The sequence below is a fragment of the Sebastes fasciatus genome, chromosome 20, assembly GCF_043250625.1.
Source record: "Sebastes fasciatus isolate fSebFas1 chromosome 20, fSebFas1.pri, whole genome shotgun sequence".
Classification (NCBI taxonomy): Eukaryota; Metazoa; Chordata; class Actinopteri; order Perciformes; family Sebastidae; genus Sebastes; species Sebastes fasciatus.
In genome coordinates this window covers 6059993-6079183 of record NC_133814.1, presented here as the reverse complement: position 1 = coordinate 6079183, position 19191 = coordinate 6059993, and the positions used below count along the sequence as shown (strand labels likewise).

General features: G+C 45.8%; 2 protein-coding genes across 2 annotated transcripts; both read left to right on the top strand.

The window, feature by feature from the left end:
* Positions 1 to 255: 255 nt before the first annotated feature.
* On the top strand, positions 256 to 19138 carry chadlb (chondroadherin-like b). The gene is made up of 11 exons (XM_074620986.1): positions 256 to 415; positions 3461 to 3628; positions 3716 to 3910; positions 4080 to 4235; positions 4812 to 4957; positions 5045 to 5326; positions 5423 to 5642; positions 6172 to 6445; positions 6543 to 6955; positions 7049 to 7215; positions 18373 to 19138. Exons 2-11 carry the CDS (start codon positions 3461 to 3463, stop codon positions 18671 to 18673), a joined length of 2322 nt encoding a protein of 773 aa, XP_074477087.1. The 5' UTR covers positions 256 to 415; the 3' UTR covers positions 18674 to 19138.
* Positions 10355 to 12296, top strand: LOC141759068 (uncharacterized). The gene has a single exon (XM_074620989.1). The coding sequence runs from the start codon at positions 10701 to 10703 to the stop codon at positions 12294 to 12296; it is 1596 nt and encodes a 531-aa protein (XP_074477090.1). The 5' UTR covers positions 10355 to 10700.
* Positions 19139 to 19191: the final 53 nt, after the last annotated feature.

Here is a 19191-nt window from a genome sequence, read left to right as displayed (position 1 = left end):
GATGATGTTTGTTGATGATTGTTACTGAACGCCCTGTCAGAAATAGAACTGATCTAACCAGCCTTTAGTCTGTGTATATATATTTGTCTCTTTTTGAATCAGAGTAACAAGATGAGAGCTGAGCTGAATCTTCCAGCTTCAGTGGAGATTGAACAGGCATGGCAGGGAGGTGAAACAGGCTAAAATAACTTGTTTGTTTTGAAGCGAACTGTTCCTTTAACGGGCTCAGCAGACTCCAGAGGTGGAGGAGGAGGAGGTGGAGGTGTGTTTGAATGAAGGGATAAACGGAGTTTGTTTTGGATGGGGGGACAGCCAGGGGAAGAGAAGCAGAGAGAGCAGAGACCGTGAGAGAGTCACGTAGACGGCCAGTAGACGACCAGCAGCTGGACGGAACCACCACCAAAGCGAAGCAAAGGTGAGTGCGCGTCAAAACGGATTCCTATACCTACTGTAACTAGTCAGAAGTTTGGATTTCAAACATGTACATTTATTGGGGTGATTGTGATGGTGACAGATAAACATTTGGACGCAGAAAGAATCGAAACACACGGATTTCATAATTATCCAGTCATATGGACACACTGGGATGTATTTTGCGCATTTTAGCGTATAACAGAAACCTTTCCAAATGTTATCACACTAAATACTTCATATTTTATTGGTTGTAATTATGTACGTGAATTGAACAAATACAAGGGCTGTATTTTTCCAGATTATATCATATGACAGTTTTTTTGTCATTCCCAAAACGCCATTAAACCATCATTCATGTTTACGCATGGCTCAATCGTAAGGTCGTTGGTTCGAACCCCGGCTGCTCCGGGTCACATGTCGATGTGTACTTAAGACACAAGACACTTGCTCTTGAAGGCATAGCCATCAGTGTGTGAGTGAGTATTTAGATTACATCCTGATGGGCAAAGTTGGCACCTTAGTAGCCTCTGCCATCAGTGTATGAATGTGTGTGTGAATGGGTGAATACTGACATGTAGTGTAAATCACTTTGAGTGGTCTGAAGACTAGAAAAGCGCTAAAGTCCATTTACCATCCATGTTTACGCACAGAACATCATTAACATTAATGATTAATGTTGCAAGGTAATTTCTGGTAAAAGCATTCAGAGAGGACTGCGAGTAGTTTTCTCACCGTCCCTGGCCAGTGGACACAGTTTTTCAAGGGGAAACGCGTTTTGGCACCACACCGGTGTGGAGAGACACTGTGCGTCTTTGTGCGCGGCAGCTCTGCAGCTCCTTCTGCGGTCTGGACTGTTGATCCCCGGGGGGACAAGGACTAACAGTCCGGCGGGAGGACATTCCTCCGGCTCTAGTTTCTTGGCCCCTTTCTGCTCAGGGGGGTCTAAGGAACAAAACGTGGTATGCTGCTAAAATATCATACACTATATGGCAAGGGTGCCCAAACTTTTCCCTTGGAGGGCCAAAACTGGAACTCAATGGAGAGCCACGGGCCAAAATTAAACACCTATTGTATTGTATTATTAAGATGCAAAATGGTACTAGGATCCCAAGTGCCCTTAATTGAATATGTTTTACATAGTTATCCCCTTAAGACCCACCTGCTGAATACAATTGGGCTCATTTATGTAATTTATGCATTTCCAGACTGTTTATGGACCCCAGTATGCAGAAAATAATAAAATACACTATTTTTAGAATAGGCAAAAGATAACACATGTATACTGCATTCAAAGAACTGCATGTTTTTTGCCCCAAACTGCATGTGATTATCATAAAGTGGGCATGTCTGTAAAGCAGAGACTAGTGGGTACCCATAGAACCCATTTTCATTCACATATCTTGAGGTCAGAGGTCAAGGGACACCTTGACAAATGGCCATGACAGTTTTTCCTCACCAAAGTTTAGCCCAACTTTAGAGTGTTAGCCTCCTTCCTGACAAGCTAATATGACATGATATGGTACTAATGGAGTCCTTAGGTTTTTCTAGTTTCATATGATGCCATTATCTTCTAACCATAAACCCAAGCCTGGTACGGCCTCCAAAAGACAGTAAAATCGGTTGGGTCTTTTAATAAAAAAAAAATATTTTCTAACATCTGGCGGGCCAAATCAAACCTAATGGCAGGCCAACTTTGTACCACGGGCCCCACTTTGGACAGCCCTGCTGTATACAGTCAGCTTGATTCCCATGCAGCCATAAAGTCGACTTCAACAAATGAAATGTAATTATTTTCTATGCTGACTGGTTCTACAGTCCTGTGTCTCCGTCATGTCCATCTCTTGGTGCAGCAGTTTTGTGAGAGAGAGGTTTCAGCATGGCACCATTTCACCGTGCCAACATTTTGAGACCCCAAATTTCAGAGTGTGGAGCTGTGAAGCTTTTCATGTCCATTCCTGCGGATCAAGACTGTTGATCCGACATGGGAATGTGGTTTTAAGGCATTCCAGTGAAGACTGGGGGCAGCCCAATCTGAGCAAAATAACACTAACACCCAAAAAGTACAGAATGATCAAACTGAGTAAGGAAATGTAAAACAAGGTGACACACACACCTTTCTCTGATAGAATGGAGTTTTTTTCAGGCTATGGTAAATGTCTAGAATATGTCCTGTAGGGGCCTTGGTTGTTTCTGAGCTTGGCATCCTCTTCCTTTAACCTGCACGGGTACACATTCTTCCTGCTGTCAACAACTTCTCAGATCATTTACTTAAGTAGATGACTCAATAACAAAATGTAAAAATACTCAATACCACGGTCCTGCATTTAGGATTAAGTAAAGGCATAGAAGTATTATATGCTAAATTGTATTTAAAGTAACAAAAGTAAAACTATTAATTCTGCTGTAACTGATATGTTATCATATAGAATATAATTAGATTGTTAATGCTGTTGCATTAATGTGTAAGAAGCATTTTAGTTTAGTTTAGTGTTCTACCTTAGACACAGTTCATTTTGCTAGTTTAGTGTAGTGGTTCCCAACCTTGTGTGTTGGGCCCACTTTCAAAGCATCACAAGATATATGGTGTTGTGAGATGATGCATGGGGTGAAACAAAACCAAAAAAATCTGCTTCACAAATCTGTATTTATTTTTTGGACCTTTATGTAATCTTTGATTTTCTTTTTTTGGGTGACATTTTGAATAATTCTACCTATTTGGGCCGTGAACAGTTATTTAAATGAAAGGTTTGAATGGGATATTTAGAGTTGAAATGTCTCTCAAATGGAACAACTCTATCTGAAACTTGACGAGCGGCCCCAACCAGACACTGCTTTTTAGAGGGGGTCACAGGTCAACAAGGTTGGAAACCACTGGTTTAAAGAGGACCTATCATGCTCTTTTTCAGGTGCATACTTGTATTTTGGGTTTCTACCAGAACATGTTTACATGCTTTAATGCTCAAAAAACACTTTATTTTTCTCATACCGGCTGTGCTGCAGCGCCTCTTTCACCCTCTGTCTGAAACGCTGTTATTTTCCCTCTCAGATGTTCTCCCATCTCTGTCCTGACACCCTCTGGGTCGTCCTGCTCCTCCTCTGCATCCCTGCAGCACACACAGCAAAATGTCCACAGCAGTGCGTCTGTGACCAGATCCAGCTCACTGTGACCTGCATCAACAAGAACCTGACCCAAGTTCCTCCTACTGTTGATGAGGTCTCTTACTCACACATGACATTTCTATAGTATATTCAGTTCCCACCTGGCTCCATCTAATGTGTAATCCCCTTTCTCTCTTCGTAGATCACAGTGAAATTAGATCTTCGAGGCAACGACATCCAGGAACTCCCCAGCAGGGCTTTCAAACACACTCCCTACCTGACTCACCTGTCGATGCAGCGCTGCAACATCCGCAGGGTGAAGGAGGGGGCTTTCCGCGGCCTCAGTCGCCTGGTCTTCCTCAACCTGGCCAACAACAACATTGACATCCTCTACCAGGTCGTCACACACATGCTGCAGATCCAGTTCTCATAAACCATCCACAATATTTATTTTGTCTTTTAACTCTGCATAGCTCCTCCTTGTTAAAACAAACTCAAACCCCCATACACATTTTCAGTGCAGAACAGTTAAACTTTTTATCTTCCTTTGTTTTTTGTGAGTCCAGGAGTCATTCGACGGCCTGCCCTCGCTGAAGCAGCTCATGGTCGACCGTAATCGCGTGGAAGAGATCCAGCCCGGAGCTTTCTCTCAGCTCGGCTTCCTCAACCTGCTCTCCCTTACACACAACCAGCTGGTCTACATCCCCAACATGGCCTTCCAGGTAGCAAAATACCACAAAATGGCAAACTGAAAAGGTGCTTTAAAGAGGACCTATTGTGCTTTTGTGCTTTTCCTTTTCCTTTAGTTTGTTGTATAGTTTTTTTGTGCATGTAAAAGATCTCTGCAAAGTTACAAAGTCCACGCCAAAGGGAGTTACTCTCCCCTACAGAAACACTGCTCCTGAACTGCATGAAACGCCTCGCTTGAAGTCCTGCCTTTCCTTCAGTAACATGGTGATGTCACCAAGTAATACATTTGCATATTACCTGCCTAGCGGCTAGTTTGGCAAGCCCTCAAACAAAGCTAGTTAAAGCGGAGCTGGAGCGGAGTCTGAAGAGTTTAGTTCAGTTGACCAATCACAAGCATTTCAGATAGAGGGTGAAAAGTGGTGCTGCAGCACAGCCGGTATGATACAAATAAAGTGTTTTTGGGACATTAAAGCATGTAAATGTGTTCTAGTAGAAACCCAAAATACAAGTATGTACCTGAAAATGAGCATAGTAGGTCCTCTTTAAAGAAATGCAGAAATGTCTCCTGTTGGAACATTAATTAAAAAGCCGACCTCTTCTCCATCCAGGGCTTGCAGAACATCAAATGGCTTCGACTAAGTCACAATTTATTAAACTACCTGGACACCGAGGCCTTGGCCGGTCTGTTCACGCTCACCCGTCTCAGTCTGGACCACAACGAGCTGCAGTTCTTCCCCACGGAGACCATGACCAGGTAGGCTGCGCTTGGCATAACGACACTATCTAGGTATCAGGGGCCTCTGGGATCTCATTTTCCAAACATCTCCCCCTCGGTATCCAGACTGCCAGAGTTGACCCGTCTTGATCTGAGCTACAACCCGATGACGTACCTCGGAGAGGAGGTGGTGTCCATGGCCAAACTGACCCACCTCTTCCTGGACCACATGTCCTTGCAGGACATGGCCAACTCGGCTGTATCAAAATGCCCCAGCCTCGTCCACCTGGACATCAGCTACAACCAGCTGCGCGTCATCCAGCCCTTCTCTGAAGGTACACCTAACCTGGCACGCATCAACCTGGCTGGGAACCCCATCTACTGCAACTGCTACCTGCGTCCATTCAGGTACAGCTGTGGATTTCAAACTGATGGCTGACTTCAGAGCTTTAATTTTGTCAACCAAAAAGTACTAATCCTCTAATTGTTTTTACCTCACTGCAGGGAGTGGTCGATCCGGAGCAAGGTGAAGCTGATGGGGACATGTGGAGGACCGGCTCATTTTTCAGGAGAGAACCTGGAGGCTGTTCACCCTCCTGATCTGCGCTGTCAGAGCCAGGAGGCCATGCTGAAGGCCGAGTTCGAGGAGGCGACCAGGAACTTACCAGCGCCCACGCGAGAGCCAGAGAACAAGGTCAAGTGTCCTGTCAACTGTGTCTGCGAGGTGAGTGGGCTGTATGACGTTTTGTGATTTACTTTTGTAGTGTACGGACACTCATTTCCTGTCTACTAATACTTGGTCGTGATTACAAGGTAACACGCAGATTGCGAAACTCTCGCGAGGTGGTTAAGGTTAGGCAATGACCTTGAATGATTAGTATGGGTTGTCGGGCTGTGAGTCTTGCGAGAACTTTTTGCAAGTTTTTGCAATTTGCGGGTTACCTTCTAGATACGACCCTTATACTTCTGTTAGCTGATGTCAAGGTTCCCAGAAAGACTTTTACCTCTTACTCAAAAAAATGTCTTGTAGCTGCACAGCATTGTCACTATTGCTCTTTGAACTGACATAAAAACATAAAACACATAAAAGCACATGTAAGTATATTTCTTAAAATGTCGTACTAATGCTTTAACCGTCAATGTTTTAAATCATTGAAACATTTTCTGCTACCAAACCCCACTGTAGCTCATAGAAATACTTTAAACATAATGTCAAATTGTCCATTACATTCCCGTTACCTACCCGTCTCCAGGCTGAGACGCACCACTCCTCGTGTGAGAACCGCGCTCACACCAAAGTTCCTCGGGGTTTCTCTCCAGACACGCGTCTCCTCGACCTGCGCGGCAACAACTTCCACTACATCCCTAGCAACAGTTTCCCCGGCGTCGCCCAGGTGGTGTCCTTGCATCTCCAGCGCTGCAAGATCGCAGAGGTGGAGGGCGGAGCTTTCAATGGAATGAAAGGACTGATCTACCTGTACCTGTCGGAGAATGACCTCACATCCATCAGCCCCGACGCCTTTAAAGGTCTTTTAAATGCTAAATTACATTTGTAGATGAGACCCTTGTGGCATTATTCTGACTTGTCACTCAGTACTCAAATTTCTATCATCTAAATCCACAGGCCTCCCTCAGCTGACTTACCTCCACCTGGAGAAGAACCGCTTCACCGGTTTCCCCAAAGGAGCCTTCAAACTGGTGCCCAGCGTGTTGGCGCTCCATCTGGAGAACAACTCCATCGCCAAGCTGGAGCCGGACATCTTGACCGGAGCCGAGAGCCTCAGGGCGCTCTACCTCACCGGGAACACCATCGATCACGTGTCGCCCAGGGCTCTGGACCAGGCCGGTGACCTCGATACGCTCCACCTGGGAGGGAACAAGCTGAAGGAGGTGCCCACTGAAGCGCTGAGCAAGGCGGGGAACATCAGAGACCTGAGGCTGTCTGGGAACTCCATCCGCTGGGTGGGGCCGAACGCTTTCCGACCATTGGAGAGGTCACTGAAGGAGCTGTATCTGGATAACATGGGACTGGAGAAGGTGAGTGATGAGAACTACTACACTACGATCGGCAACAAATCATTCCACAGAGGTCATTTAACAGTTTTCTGACATAATCTCTCTGAACTCCAGATGTCACAGAACTCCCTGGCAGGTCTGGGTCCAGGGTTGAGGAGTCTCTTCCTGGAGGGCAACCAGCTGGAGGAGGTGCCCAACCTCCACCCTCTCACCTCTTTGGAGGTCATCAACTTGGCCGACAACCCTCTGATGTGTGACTGCCCTCTGCTGCCGCTACGCATGTAAGACAGTTACAGAGCAATGTGTGGAGTCACAAATGATTGGCCAACGAGAGTTTTAAAGCCTGAATTCTTTTCAGCTCTTTAAATCAGGACAAAGCATGTTTAATGTCTAAAAATATGTATTATTTTTTTTATCTGGGATGATTCTTTACCATTATATGATAAGTTTACTCCCAATGACCCAAAACTTGAAGGTGCTATTTTTTTTTTTTTTTTTATGCCTTTGTTTATAGTGAGAGAGTTAGTTATGAAAGGGGGAGAGAGATGATGTCATGCAGCAAAGGGCCACAGGTAGGATTCAAACCCTGGGTACATGGGGCGCCCTCTCTAACAGGGCAGCTACCGCGGCGCCCCATTAAAGGTGCTATTGATAACATTCAGCCACTAGATGTCGCATTCTCCCCTGCATTCACTTCACAACACGTGGTTGTTCATGCGTCATCAACGGGTCATCAGTTACACTGCACATGTGTTATACCCAGAGGTCTTAATGTTCTGGCTGATCGGAATCTTTAAAAAAAATTCCTGAATCCGGATCATGGTCCGGATCGCCACCAAAATGTAATGGATTGGTCATTGTGCCACACCACACCCCTCCAAAAAATGTCATTCAAATCCATCGCAGACTTTTGGAGTAATCCTGATAACAGGCAAACCAACGCCGGTGAAAACATAACCTCCTTCCTAGGCCTTCAGCCTCGGCGGAGGTAATAATACCTTTAAATAGTTGCAACACTATATTACACTCCACTCTTTTATTTATTTTTTTTTCAACATATTTTTATTATTTTCAGAACAGAAGGCTCACAGCAATGTTATGTTCAACAGTTATTCTATACAGTCAGACCCCCCCACCCTTCCCCAAAACCAATAAATAAAAATAAATGAATTATAAAAATGGGTGAAAAGGGACATTTTACATAAAATAACAGTGGTTAAACTGACCGTAAAAATAAATATATATATATATACATATATACACATACATACCTACATATACCTACATACCCATACATAAAAATAAATACATAAAAAAAAAAGAAAAAAGAAAAAAAAGAAGACAATAAGAATAGCAGATAGTATCTCATAGAGTAAAGTATATTGTCCTCAGACTCTCATGAATGGTAAACGGTGATCCTAGAAATATATTTTATGTTTTACGTGGCACTAGGCATAATTTGCTTCCACCCTGAAGGGTATTGGCCTTTCAACAGAGTGTGTTTGAGCTCTGATGGTATATAGTCCAGGACAGGGTTCCAGATCTTAATAAATGAGCCCTCAACACCCCTAAGGACTGCACTCATCCTTTCATGTGGCAGTACGTTGAAGATCTCCCTGTACCAGAAAGTTACTGTGGGTGGAGTGTCTTTCACCCATTTTAGCAGGATGCATTTACGAGCAAGGAGTAGAAGTTTGTCCAGCAATTTGTACTGATTTCTCAAGAGAGAAACTACTTTAGAGGGTAAGCCCAGTAAAAATAACCCTGGATCCTTTCTTATTGTAGTCTTAAAGATCCCGCTCAGTTCTCGGGCTACGTGATTCCAGTATTTAGCAATCCAATTGCACCCCCAAAAGTAATGGTAATGGGACCCAAGGTCTGTGTTACACTTACCGCAAATGGGAGAGATGGTTCGAGATATTTTGTGGAGGGTAACAGGGGCTATATGGAGCCTATGTAATATTTTATATTGAATCTCCGCAAGCCTGTTGCAAGTGAAGGTTGATTGCACCAGGTGCACTGCCTCCCGCCAGTCTTCCTCATTGTAGTCATTACCCAGGTCACCCTCCCATTTGCGTGATAATTTGGTCGTGTCATATTTATCCTGAGAGTAAAGTACAGAATAGAAACGGGATATTCCGTGCTTAAAACCCTTCTGCTCACGGATAAACTTTTCTGCCTCACTATAGATGGAAATGTCCTCTGTAGGCTTTACAAGTGTATTAACAAAATGCCTTAATTGTAAATATGCAAAAAAGTGATCTTTAGGGAGATTAAATTTGTCTTGAAGCTGCTGAAAGGACATCAAGGTATTAACCTCAAACACGTCCCCTATCACATGAATCCCTTTGTCACGCCATGAGTGGAATAAAGAAAGCCTCAAGCCTGGTAAAAATTCCTGATTATTACAGATGGGAGACAGCATGGATTTGACACCTCGTCTATCCATGTAATCGGAGATCTCCCGCCACACTTTAATAGAGTTGATAATTAAAGGGTTATTCTTAATGTTCATTTTAATTTTTTCCGGTCCACATGTCACCAAACTCCACAGGGACTCAGGGGAGCACGCCCAAGAGTCTACACAAGTTTCGAGCCTAAGATATGAGTGTAACCAAGTCCAAAGAGTACGAATGTGACAGGCCCAGTTGTAAAAGAGCATGTTGGGTACCGCTAAACCACCTTTTTCTTTGGGCAACTGCAGAGAACTAAACTTTTGTCTCGGCCTTTTACCGTGCCAAATAAATTTTGAAAAGGATCTCTCCAAGTCTTTGTTAACTTTTTTGGAGATGCGCAGTGGCAACATTTGTAGAGGGTATAGAAGTCGAGGGAGTACGTTCATCTTTATCAGGCTAACACGACCAATAAGTGAAAGCGGAAGATCATGCCACCGAATCAGATCTTGTTTCACTGTATTAAGTACAGGGGCAAAGTTAAATTTCCATAAGTCGTGGTTATCTGGCGATATTTTTAGACCTAGGTACGTGAAACCAGCAGTGGACCACTTGAAAGGGAAATTTACTAACATGCTGGTATCACTGAAGCTGCCCAGGGGCATAGCCTCGGATTTGCTAAAGTTTATCTTGTAGCCTGAGATATAGCTAAATTCGTTTATTATTGCTAGGATGGTGGGAACAGAAGTTTCAGGAGAGGTAAGGAATAAAAGGATGTCGTCAGCATATAACGCAATTTTGTGAGTGGTACCCTCGACAGCTATACCCCTCACATCTCCATGGCATCTAATGGCTTCTGCCAACGGCTCGAGAGCGATGGCGAAGAGCAGAGGGCTTAGAGGGCAGCCCTGGCGTGTGGACCTTTCCAAAGGGAAGGAGCCCGAGCGCAGACCATTAGTTATAATACAGGCCGTGGGTGAGTGGTAAATAGTTTGGATCCACTTACGCCTCAGAGAGAGTAGAGAGAGTAGAGAGAGTAGAGAGAGTAGAGAGAGATTTCAGATTGAGAGGACGCTGGCGTGTTTGTCGCCGCTTCTCAGTTCCGTAGCAAAACTTCGCTTTTTGTTAAATCTGTGCCTACATTCACTGCATGTAGGAATAAGTTATCACTATAAGTTGTATTTACACTTCACTGTCTGGTGCTGCTAACTGTCAGAAGATTGTGCACATTTGGCTCTGTGTGCTCGCCTTCTCCAGTGATCAGCTGTTAGCTGTTAGCCGCCGGTCAGCTGTTAGCTCCGCCGACCAAGTGGCGCTATCAATTTACTGTGGATTATCCAACGTCACTCCGCTGCTCACGTTTGGACATCTCCATGCCACGACTCCAGGACTATCCACCTTGTGTTCTGGCTACACTGTTTGCTGCTGCTGTTCTGGCTACATTCCCTGCGGCTGCTGCGGTCCGAGGCTGGGAGCCTCCTCCACGGATTGCGGCTCCAGGATTTAGCCGGCGCTCCACTGCTGCAAACATGGTGTTCATCAAATACTCAACAACGCAACTCCTGGACCTCTTCTGTCACTTCATTCCAAACTGCATCGCTGACATTAAATCCCTCGGACTCCTACGCCGCCCCCGTTATGTCCATAGAGCCTCCAGGTGCAAGTTTGTTTACGCTGATCATGGTATTCCCTCAGTACTGTCTGACAGGCGCTCCAACACGCAGCTACGACGTCATCACAACAAACCACACGTGTGCACCCTGAACAATCTGAGGTCCCTGGTCTGTGTTGACAGTGTCGTTCCCTCCACACCGCCTGCCCCAGCATTCACAAACAACAGTGCAACATTTATGCTGCAGAATGCTCGCTCAATCAACAATAAAGCTCTACTCATCCATGATATTATCACTGACAGGAAAATTGACTTTCTCTGTCTAACTGAGACTTGGCAAAATCAGCAGGATTTCATGGCACTTAATCAAGCCACTCCCCCTGGATATGTCTACATACAAAAGCCTCGCTCCATGGGTCGTGGTGGCGGGCTGGCTGTTATACATCGAGCTGACATCCTGGTCAAAGACCTTCCAGTACCCAATGTCACCTCGTTTGAGTGTGTCATTTTCTCCCTGGTTGGGTCTACACAGCTCCAGGTTGTCCTCATCTACCGCCCCCCTAAAACCTCCACCACCTTCATGTCTGAGCTGTCTGAGCTTCTCACCTCTGTCTGCTCCATGTCTCCATCTACACTCCTGCTCGGTGACTTCAATATTCATGTGGACTCCACCAGCTGCTCGTTTGCCACTGAATTCCTGTCACTGTTGGACTGTTTCAACTTCACACAGCACGTTAAAAGTCCCACCCACACTAAAGGCCACACGCTGGATCTGGTGTGCTCCACTGGCACAACTCCCTCCCATCTGCAGTGCCTGGACCTCGCGGTCTCAGACCATCTCGCTGTTCTCTGCACTGTTCCTGTCACCCTGCCCAGGCAGCGCACAAAACGTACCATCCAATACAGGAACATCAAGACAGTGAGTACACCAGCTCTGAACGACCTGATAGCGACCCATCTGGCCTCAGATCCACACGACAGCTCTGCTGATGGGCTGGTTGCCCACTACAACGCCACTTTATCCGGCAGCCTTGACTCCCTTGCCCCCCTCAAAACCCGGACTGTCTCCTATACCCGTCCCGCCCCCTGGTTCACCACTGAACTCCGCACCCAGAAGTCCACCGGCCGTCAACTGGAGAGGCGCTACAAAAGATCTGGCCTCACTGTCCACCTTGAGGCTTATAAAGAGCATGTGAGGGCCTACAAAGTAGCTCTCTCCCAGGCCAAAACACAGTACTACTCCACCCTCATTACCAACCAACAAAACCACCCCAGACTGCTGTTCTCCACCATCAACCGGCTCCTTCGCCCCCTCGACCCCCCCCCTCCCCTCAGGTGCCCCCGACCTCTGCACTAAGTTCCTGGACTTTTTCCAGGACAAAGTCGAGTCCATCCATCAGCAGCTCCTGGTGCCTGCCCACCTCCCTCCACACACACCTCAGCCACTGGGCGTGGCTCCCTTGGATGTTCGCCTGCCTCAGTGCTCCCTCTCCTTCTTCTCCCCTGTATGTGCTCCTCAGGTCGCAAAGTTGGTCACTAAGGCCAAAGCCTCCACCTGTTCTCTGGACCCCATGCCCACAGCCTTGGTCAAGGCGTGCCTACCTGCCCTGTGCCCCATTATGGTGAACATCATCAACTCCTCCTTGGCATCTGGTCTTGTACCCGACAGCCTCAAGATGGCATCAGTCACTCCCATCCTCAAAAAGCCAGGTCTGGACCAGGATGACAGCAACAACTACCGACCGATCTCCAACCTTCCTTTCCTGAGCAAAATTCTGGAAAGAGCAGTGGCCGCCCAACTCCATCAACATATGGCCAACCATGAGCTCTACGAAACGTTTCAATCTGGCTTCAGACCACACCACAGCACAGAGACCACCCTCATCAAAATCACAAATGACCTCCTCATCGCTGCAGATTCTGGTCACATCAGCATCCTCATCCTCCTTGACCTCTCAGCTGCCTTCGACACAGTCTCCCACACCATCCTCCTCACCCGCCTATCTGACTACCTTGGCCTCACCGGTTCAGCTCTCTCTTGGTTTCAGTCCTACCTCACAAACAGAAAACAGTTTGTCACCATCAGAGACTCCAGTTCCACCCCGGCCCCAGTCAACCATGGCGTACCTCAAGGCTCTGTGCTGGGACCCCTCCTCTTCACCATCTACATGCTCCCCCTTGGTCAGATCATCCGCCACCACGGTCTCAGCTTTCATTCATATGCTGACGACACACAACTATATCTCAGCACCAAACCATCCACCCAGCTACCCCCACAGTCACTTGTAAACTGCCTACATGCAATAAAAATCTGGATGTCATCTAACTTCTTAAAACTCAACAGCAACAAAACCGAGCTCATGGTTGTGGCTCCCAAGGCCCTGCTCCGGAAGGTTGGAGATCTCCACCTGGATGTTGATGGCTGTTCCTTCTCCCCATCCTCGGAAGTCCGCAACCTGGGTGTCATCCTGGACCCAACACTATCATTCCAATCTCATATCAGGTTCATCACCAAATCCGCCTTCTTCCACCTCAAAAACATCTCACGTCTCCGGCAATCACTCTCTGACTCTGTGGCAGAAACCCTCATCCACGCTTTCGTCACCTCCCGTTTGGACTACTGCAATGGAGTTCTGTCCGGGGTTCCCAGCAAAGCCCTGGACAGGCTCCAGTATGTGCAAAACTCGGCTGCCAGGGTTCTCACCCGCACCAAGCCCTGGCAGCACATCACCCCCACCCTCATCCACCTCCACTGGCTCCCGGTCAAGTCCCGCATCACCTACAAAATCCTCCTCCTCACCTACAAATCCCTCAACGCCCTGGCTCCTCAGTACCTATCTGACCTCCTCCACCCTTACACACAGCCCCGGAACCTTAGATCCTCAGGCACGGGTCAGCTCTCCATCCCTCACACAAGAATGAGAACTTTTGGGGACAGAGCCTTCAGTGTGACAGCCCCCACCCTCTGGAACTCTCTCCCCATAGAGCTCCGCAACGCACCATCTCTGGACACCTTCAAAAGACTCCTCAAAACCCACCTCTTCACCAAGGCCTATGGCCTCTAGCTACTGTTACATTTGTTGTATTTATTTATGTCTTTGTTAAGCGTCCTTGGGTTTCATGAAAGGCGCTATATAAATCCAAGATATTATTATTATTATTATTAAGGAAATCCCCCCCCAAACCAAACCTCTCAAGGACGTCATATAGATAGTGCCACTCAACTCTATCGAACGCCTTTTCGGCATCTAAAGAAATGGCGAGGGCCTTCTTTTTAAAATGGTTAGTAAATTGGATAATATTCAACAGCCGTCTAATGTTTGTATGTGAGTAGCGCCCATGAACAAAACCCGTCTGGTCAGGATTAATAATACAGGGCAGAAGCAATTCTAACCTCCTAGCAAGTAGTTTAGTAAGCAACTTATTTTCTACCGGGATAAGGCTAATAGGCCTATAGGAGCCACATAGGTCGGGGGGTTTGCCCTTCTTCAGAATAAGGGAGATATAGGCGCCTGGGTTAGCTCAGTTGGTAGAGCGGGCGTCCATGTATTAAGGCTTGGTCCTGACCGCGGCGGCCCGGGTTCGAATCCGGCCTGTGGCCCTTTCCGCATCCACTCTCTCTCTCCCCCCTTTCAAGACTCTATCCACTGTCCTGTCAATAAAAATGGAAAATGCCCCCCAAAAAATAACTTAAAAAGAATAAGGGAGATATTAGCTAGATTAAGAGTTGAGGGGAGGTAGCCATTTTCAAAAGAATCTCTATACATGTCTGTAAGAGGGCTTACTATGATATTCCCTAGTTTTTTATAAAATTCTGGGCAGTACTCATCAGGCCCTGCCGCCTTCCCTCCTTTAAGTACCCGAATAGTTTCCAGAACCTCCTCCTCTGTGATTGGTTTGCATAAGCCTTCCTTTTGGTCATCTGAGAGAGTTGGTAATTTTATTTTGTCAAGGAATCTTCCCCTTGTCTCCTCAGAGGTGAGACCATCTGATGAATATAGTTTCTGATAAAAGACCTTCATAATTTTATTTATTTCAGTAGATTTGTGACATCTAACTCCATTGGTGTCTTGGAGCGCCGATATTGAGGTTGAACCGCTCCCCCCCTTGGCCAGACGGGCCAGCAGGCGACCTGGTTTATTACCTGATTCATAGAGCCTATGTTTTGCAAAAAATATTGAAGACTCTGCATTCTTTGTTAACAGTTGATTTAAAGCAGAACGCGTAGCATCCAACTGTTCCCCAATGGACCTGAATGGAGAACTTTTAAATTCTCCCTCCACCTCCTTAATTTTCTTCTCCAACTCTAACTGGGTTTTGAGAGCCTTTTTCTTTTGTGCTGATGTGTAGGATATGATAGCCCCACGAAGGTAAGCCTTAGCCGCCTCCCACAAAGTAGTAGAACTCACTTCAGGTGATTTATTCTCAGCAAGGAATTGTTTAAGTTCTTTACTAAGGAAATCAACAAAGGGTGGGCTGCTTAATAAGGAAGGGCTCAGGCGCCAGTGTCTACAAGAGGGGTCTTTATACGGGGGATCAATGGTTACGCTGATAGGGGCGTGGTCAGATATAGTCTGACTTCCTATAATACAGTCTTTAATTCTATCTAAAAGTGTCCTGGAAGAAAGGAAAAAATCAATTCTAGAGAAGGACTGGTGAGGCTTAGAGAAGAAGGTATAGTCCCGGCCTGTTGGGTTAAGAACTCTCCATGCATCATTCAAGTCCAAGTCAGTACAAAATTCAGCCAGTTTAAGACTTTTGCGAGAAGGAATAGGCCTAGGAGGAGATTGATCGACAGTAGAGTCAGGGGTACAATTAAAGTCACCACCTATCAAAGTAAAGGAGGTAGAAAAGTCAGACATGTCTGCCAGAAGTTTGGGAAAAAAGGTAGATTCATATATATTGGGGGCGTAAATGCAACCTAGTAAAATGTGCTCTCCATAGATGTATCCGGAAATAAGCACATAACGCCCTTCTTTATCGGTTACTGTTCTATCCAATGTAAAAGGAAGGCTGCGATGTAAGAGAATAGCCACACCTCGACTGTTGGATTTAAAGGAGGAATAAAAAACTTGCCCAACCCAATTTCTACGTAATTTAATATGTTGCAGATCGGACAGGTGGGTTTCCTGTAAGAAGGCGATGTGGCACTTCTCCTTTCTTAGTAAAGTAAGAATCTTTTGGCGCTTGACGACATGGTTTAAACCTTTAACATTTAGCGAGGTAATTTTGAGATCACTCATAAGTACAACCACTAACAAGGTAAATGGGTGGAAGCATATTTGCAAATGGGTTTACAAAACCCAAACTAAGATGAGAAGTCTGATAAGATCTAGTCTTACATGAGAGAGAGGACATCTTATTACATGAGAAAACTGAAAACAATGGAACAGGATAACAAAAAATAAAACACAAAACATTACCCTCAAAAACAAAGCCTGACAGCTGGAGCCTATCGAACACTTTCCCAAAGAAAACACAACAAAAATCACAAATGGTGAACACATTTGGGTGCGTGAAGCTGAGAAGTAACATTCCACCAAACCGGGAGAGAAATCTAGATCCCATAACTTACCCCTAAAGATCCAGATCAACTTCTGTCACCCTCCCGCCACCTACCACCTTGAAAAGTACAGTTGCCCAACAGTATAGGGCTATACTAATTATTACTCATTCCAGTGTTACACAAAAAAAATAAAAAAAATCATTAGAGGCAACAACTTATTAGTGTGGCGATAAAAAAAAAAGATAAAGATAAAAGGTGGTGGGCGACTCAGCATTTTAAAGGTCTTAATTATGCAACTCAAAAAGAACAGGCAGTTGTCAAAAGGAGAGATTATGTATGGCAGAAACACCACATGAACTGAAAAAGACGTTATCAAGGGCCAAGATCATAATAAACTGAGGTCAGCCTTGACTTTATCCAGTCCATTAAATTATTCACACAAAAAAGAAATGCAATGACCGTTTTAAAACAAAGTATTGACCCGTTATTTTCTCAAAACAGAATATAAATAACACGTGAGAGCTGGGTGTATTATAAAGAGTGTCTGTATCTGCCAGAGCGCGCGCTCGGCTGTAGCCTACGGGACTATTTACGTGCGTAATTGTGTGCATGTGCGTAATGCAGGGTTCTACAACCAGCTAATGTGAATGTGTGTGTGCGCTCATGGATGTATAGGAAACGTGTATAATGTTCGGGTGTATGAAGCTTAGAATATGTACCAGAGACAGCTGAGTCGCCCTAAACTAGTTCAAAATATTCCTTCATGTCCCCATCCCACAGAGAGCAGGAAAAGAGACGGAGTTGTACCTGACCAAGTTTTTCATTTGTCCCAGTCCTTCACAAACTCCCAAGCCTTGCGTGGAGACTTGGAAGTGTAGTCCTGGTTGTTGTACGAAAAGCACAGGCTGGCTGGAAAGCGCATCTGGAAGCGTATCCCTCGCATGATGAGACGCTGGCAAACCTCATTGAACTCCCGTCGGGTCTGCCTCACCTGGACCGAGAGGTCCTGGCGAATGTAGATTTGGTTCCCGTTGTACAGAAGCTTCTCTTTTTCCTTGACTGCAGCCATGACCCTCTGTTTGTCGCAGAAATTGTGCAGCTTGATGATCACCGGTCTTGTATGCTTTTCCTTCTGAGGGCCGAGGGATCTGTGCGCTCTGTCGATTTTAATCGTCCCTCGTTTGGTTTGCAAACCCAGTAGTTTGGGGAGCCATGATTCGAAAAATGAAGTTGGTTGTTGTCCCTCCGTGCCTTCCTTCAGACCGATAATCCTGATGTTCTCCCTGCGGCTGCGGTTTTCGCTGTCCTCGGCTCGTTGTGAGAGAGTATTCACTTCCTTTTCTAGAGCCGTAATCTTGTTAGACAATGAAGTCACGAAGTCTTCAGCATCTGAGATACGTGATTCAGCCTCCGTTATGCGCTTGGTGTTGCCTTCGATACGGTTGTTAAATCCTTCCAGAGTCAGATGAAGTTCGGTAAACTTCTGATCCATTAAGGCGCTGATTTTCTGTGTGACATCCTGCGCGAGGAGAGTAGCCAAGCCCTCCTCCTCGCAGGTGGCGGCGCCATGCTGGCTAACGTTAGCTGTAGCGTCCATGCTAGTGGTCTGGAGTTTCTTCAGCTCTGAGCGAGTTCTAGCCCCGGCATCACGTTGAACTTGGTTTGGATCAGAAGCGGACATGTTCATACATAGATAGCCACCTTTAGAAAGTCCAGCCTGGGTCAAAAAGTAACTTTAAATTGTAAATTGTATCTGGTGGTGACGGGAGGTCGGCGAAAAACGACTCCTCACGATGACCGCATCACGTGACCTCCTACACTCCACTCTTGAGATGTAGCTTGTCCCTTGTTATATTTTAGCCACTAGTTGAGATGTTTTACTTCGTGTTTGGGCATTTTTTAATAACATAATTTCCTCTTCATCTAGGTGGATTGAGAAAGTCAACCTGAAGGTACGAGCCACCTGTGCCAATCCCCCCGAGCTGCGGGGTCGCAGGGTCAAGGACGTCCACGTCTTCAAGTCCTGTCCCGGGGGGGAGAGCCTCCCCTCCCCGCCTGCCGTCACCCCGAAGCCCGCCAAGGCGCCCAAGGCAACCAAACCCAAACCAATGCACCTCAACGGCCTCCGGAAGGTCAAAATGCTCAGAGCCAAATCCAAACTTCGCAAAAGTCCGAACACAAAACCGGCGGCAGCCAAGAAAACCACCAAGACACGCAGCATGGCCTGAAGCTGCTGCCTTTTGTACTGATGTTTTGAGACGACCTCCTTGAGGTTAAACCATGGATTCAACTCTCTAGAACTGTAACCTGCTGAGGCTGTTTTCCATCAGCCAGTTTTTGTGCAGTATTGCCTCTTTGCTGTCTAATCAATAGTGTTGGAAAAAGGTCAAAAAGATTTTTTTTTAAATCCTGGGAACCTACACTGAGCACTGCCCTGCTTCACATTCACAGCATAAGATACACATTACCAGTTCCTCAAGAAGCTCCTGAGCAGCTCTGTTGGAAGTTTTAGTATCTAATGAAGTGAATGACATTCATTAGCTTTAGTTACTTGCTCAAAAATTATGCAATCATTATGGCTTTTCGCTAGTTATCCTTAACCACTACACCACAACAAAAGAATGTACTGAACGAAACACCTCGAGACAACATTCAAATCAGCAAGTTGAAGAACGGTGTTTTCTTTTTTTTTTTTAATATATGATTTCATATTTACAAGAAAGGAACACATCTGGATATAAAACAG

Excerpts from the sequence above, each read along its gene's own strand:
- chadlb (XM_074620986.1), top strand. The coding sequence starts at position 3,461 with ATGTTCTCCCATCTCTGTCCTGACACCCTCTGGGTCGTCCTGCTCCTC. Across the intron at positions 4,236-4,811 it reads TCCCCAACATGGCCTTCCAG|GGCTTGCAGAACATCAAATG; the intron begins GTAGCAAAATAC and ends TTCTCCATCCAG. Across the intron at positions 5,643-6,171 it reads CTGTCAACTGTGTCTGCGAG|GCTGAGACGCACCACTCCTC; the intron begins GTGAGTGGGCTG and ends ACCCGTCTCCAG.
- LOC141759068 (XM_074620989.1), top strand. The coding sequence starts at position 10,701 with ATGCCACGACTCCAGGACTATCCACCTTGTGTTCTGGCTACACTGTTT.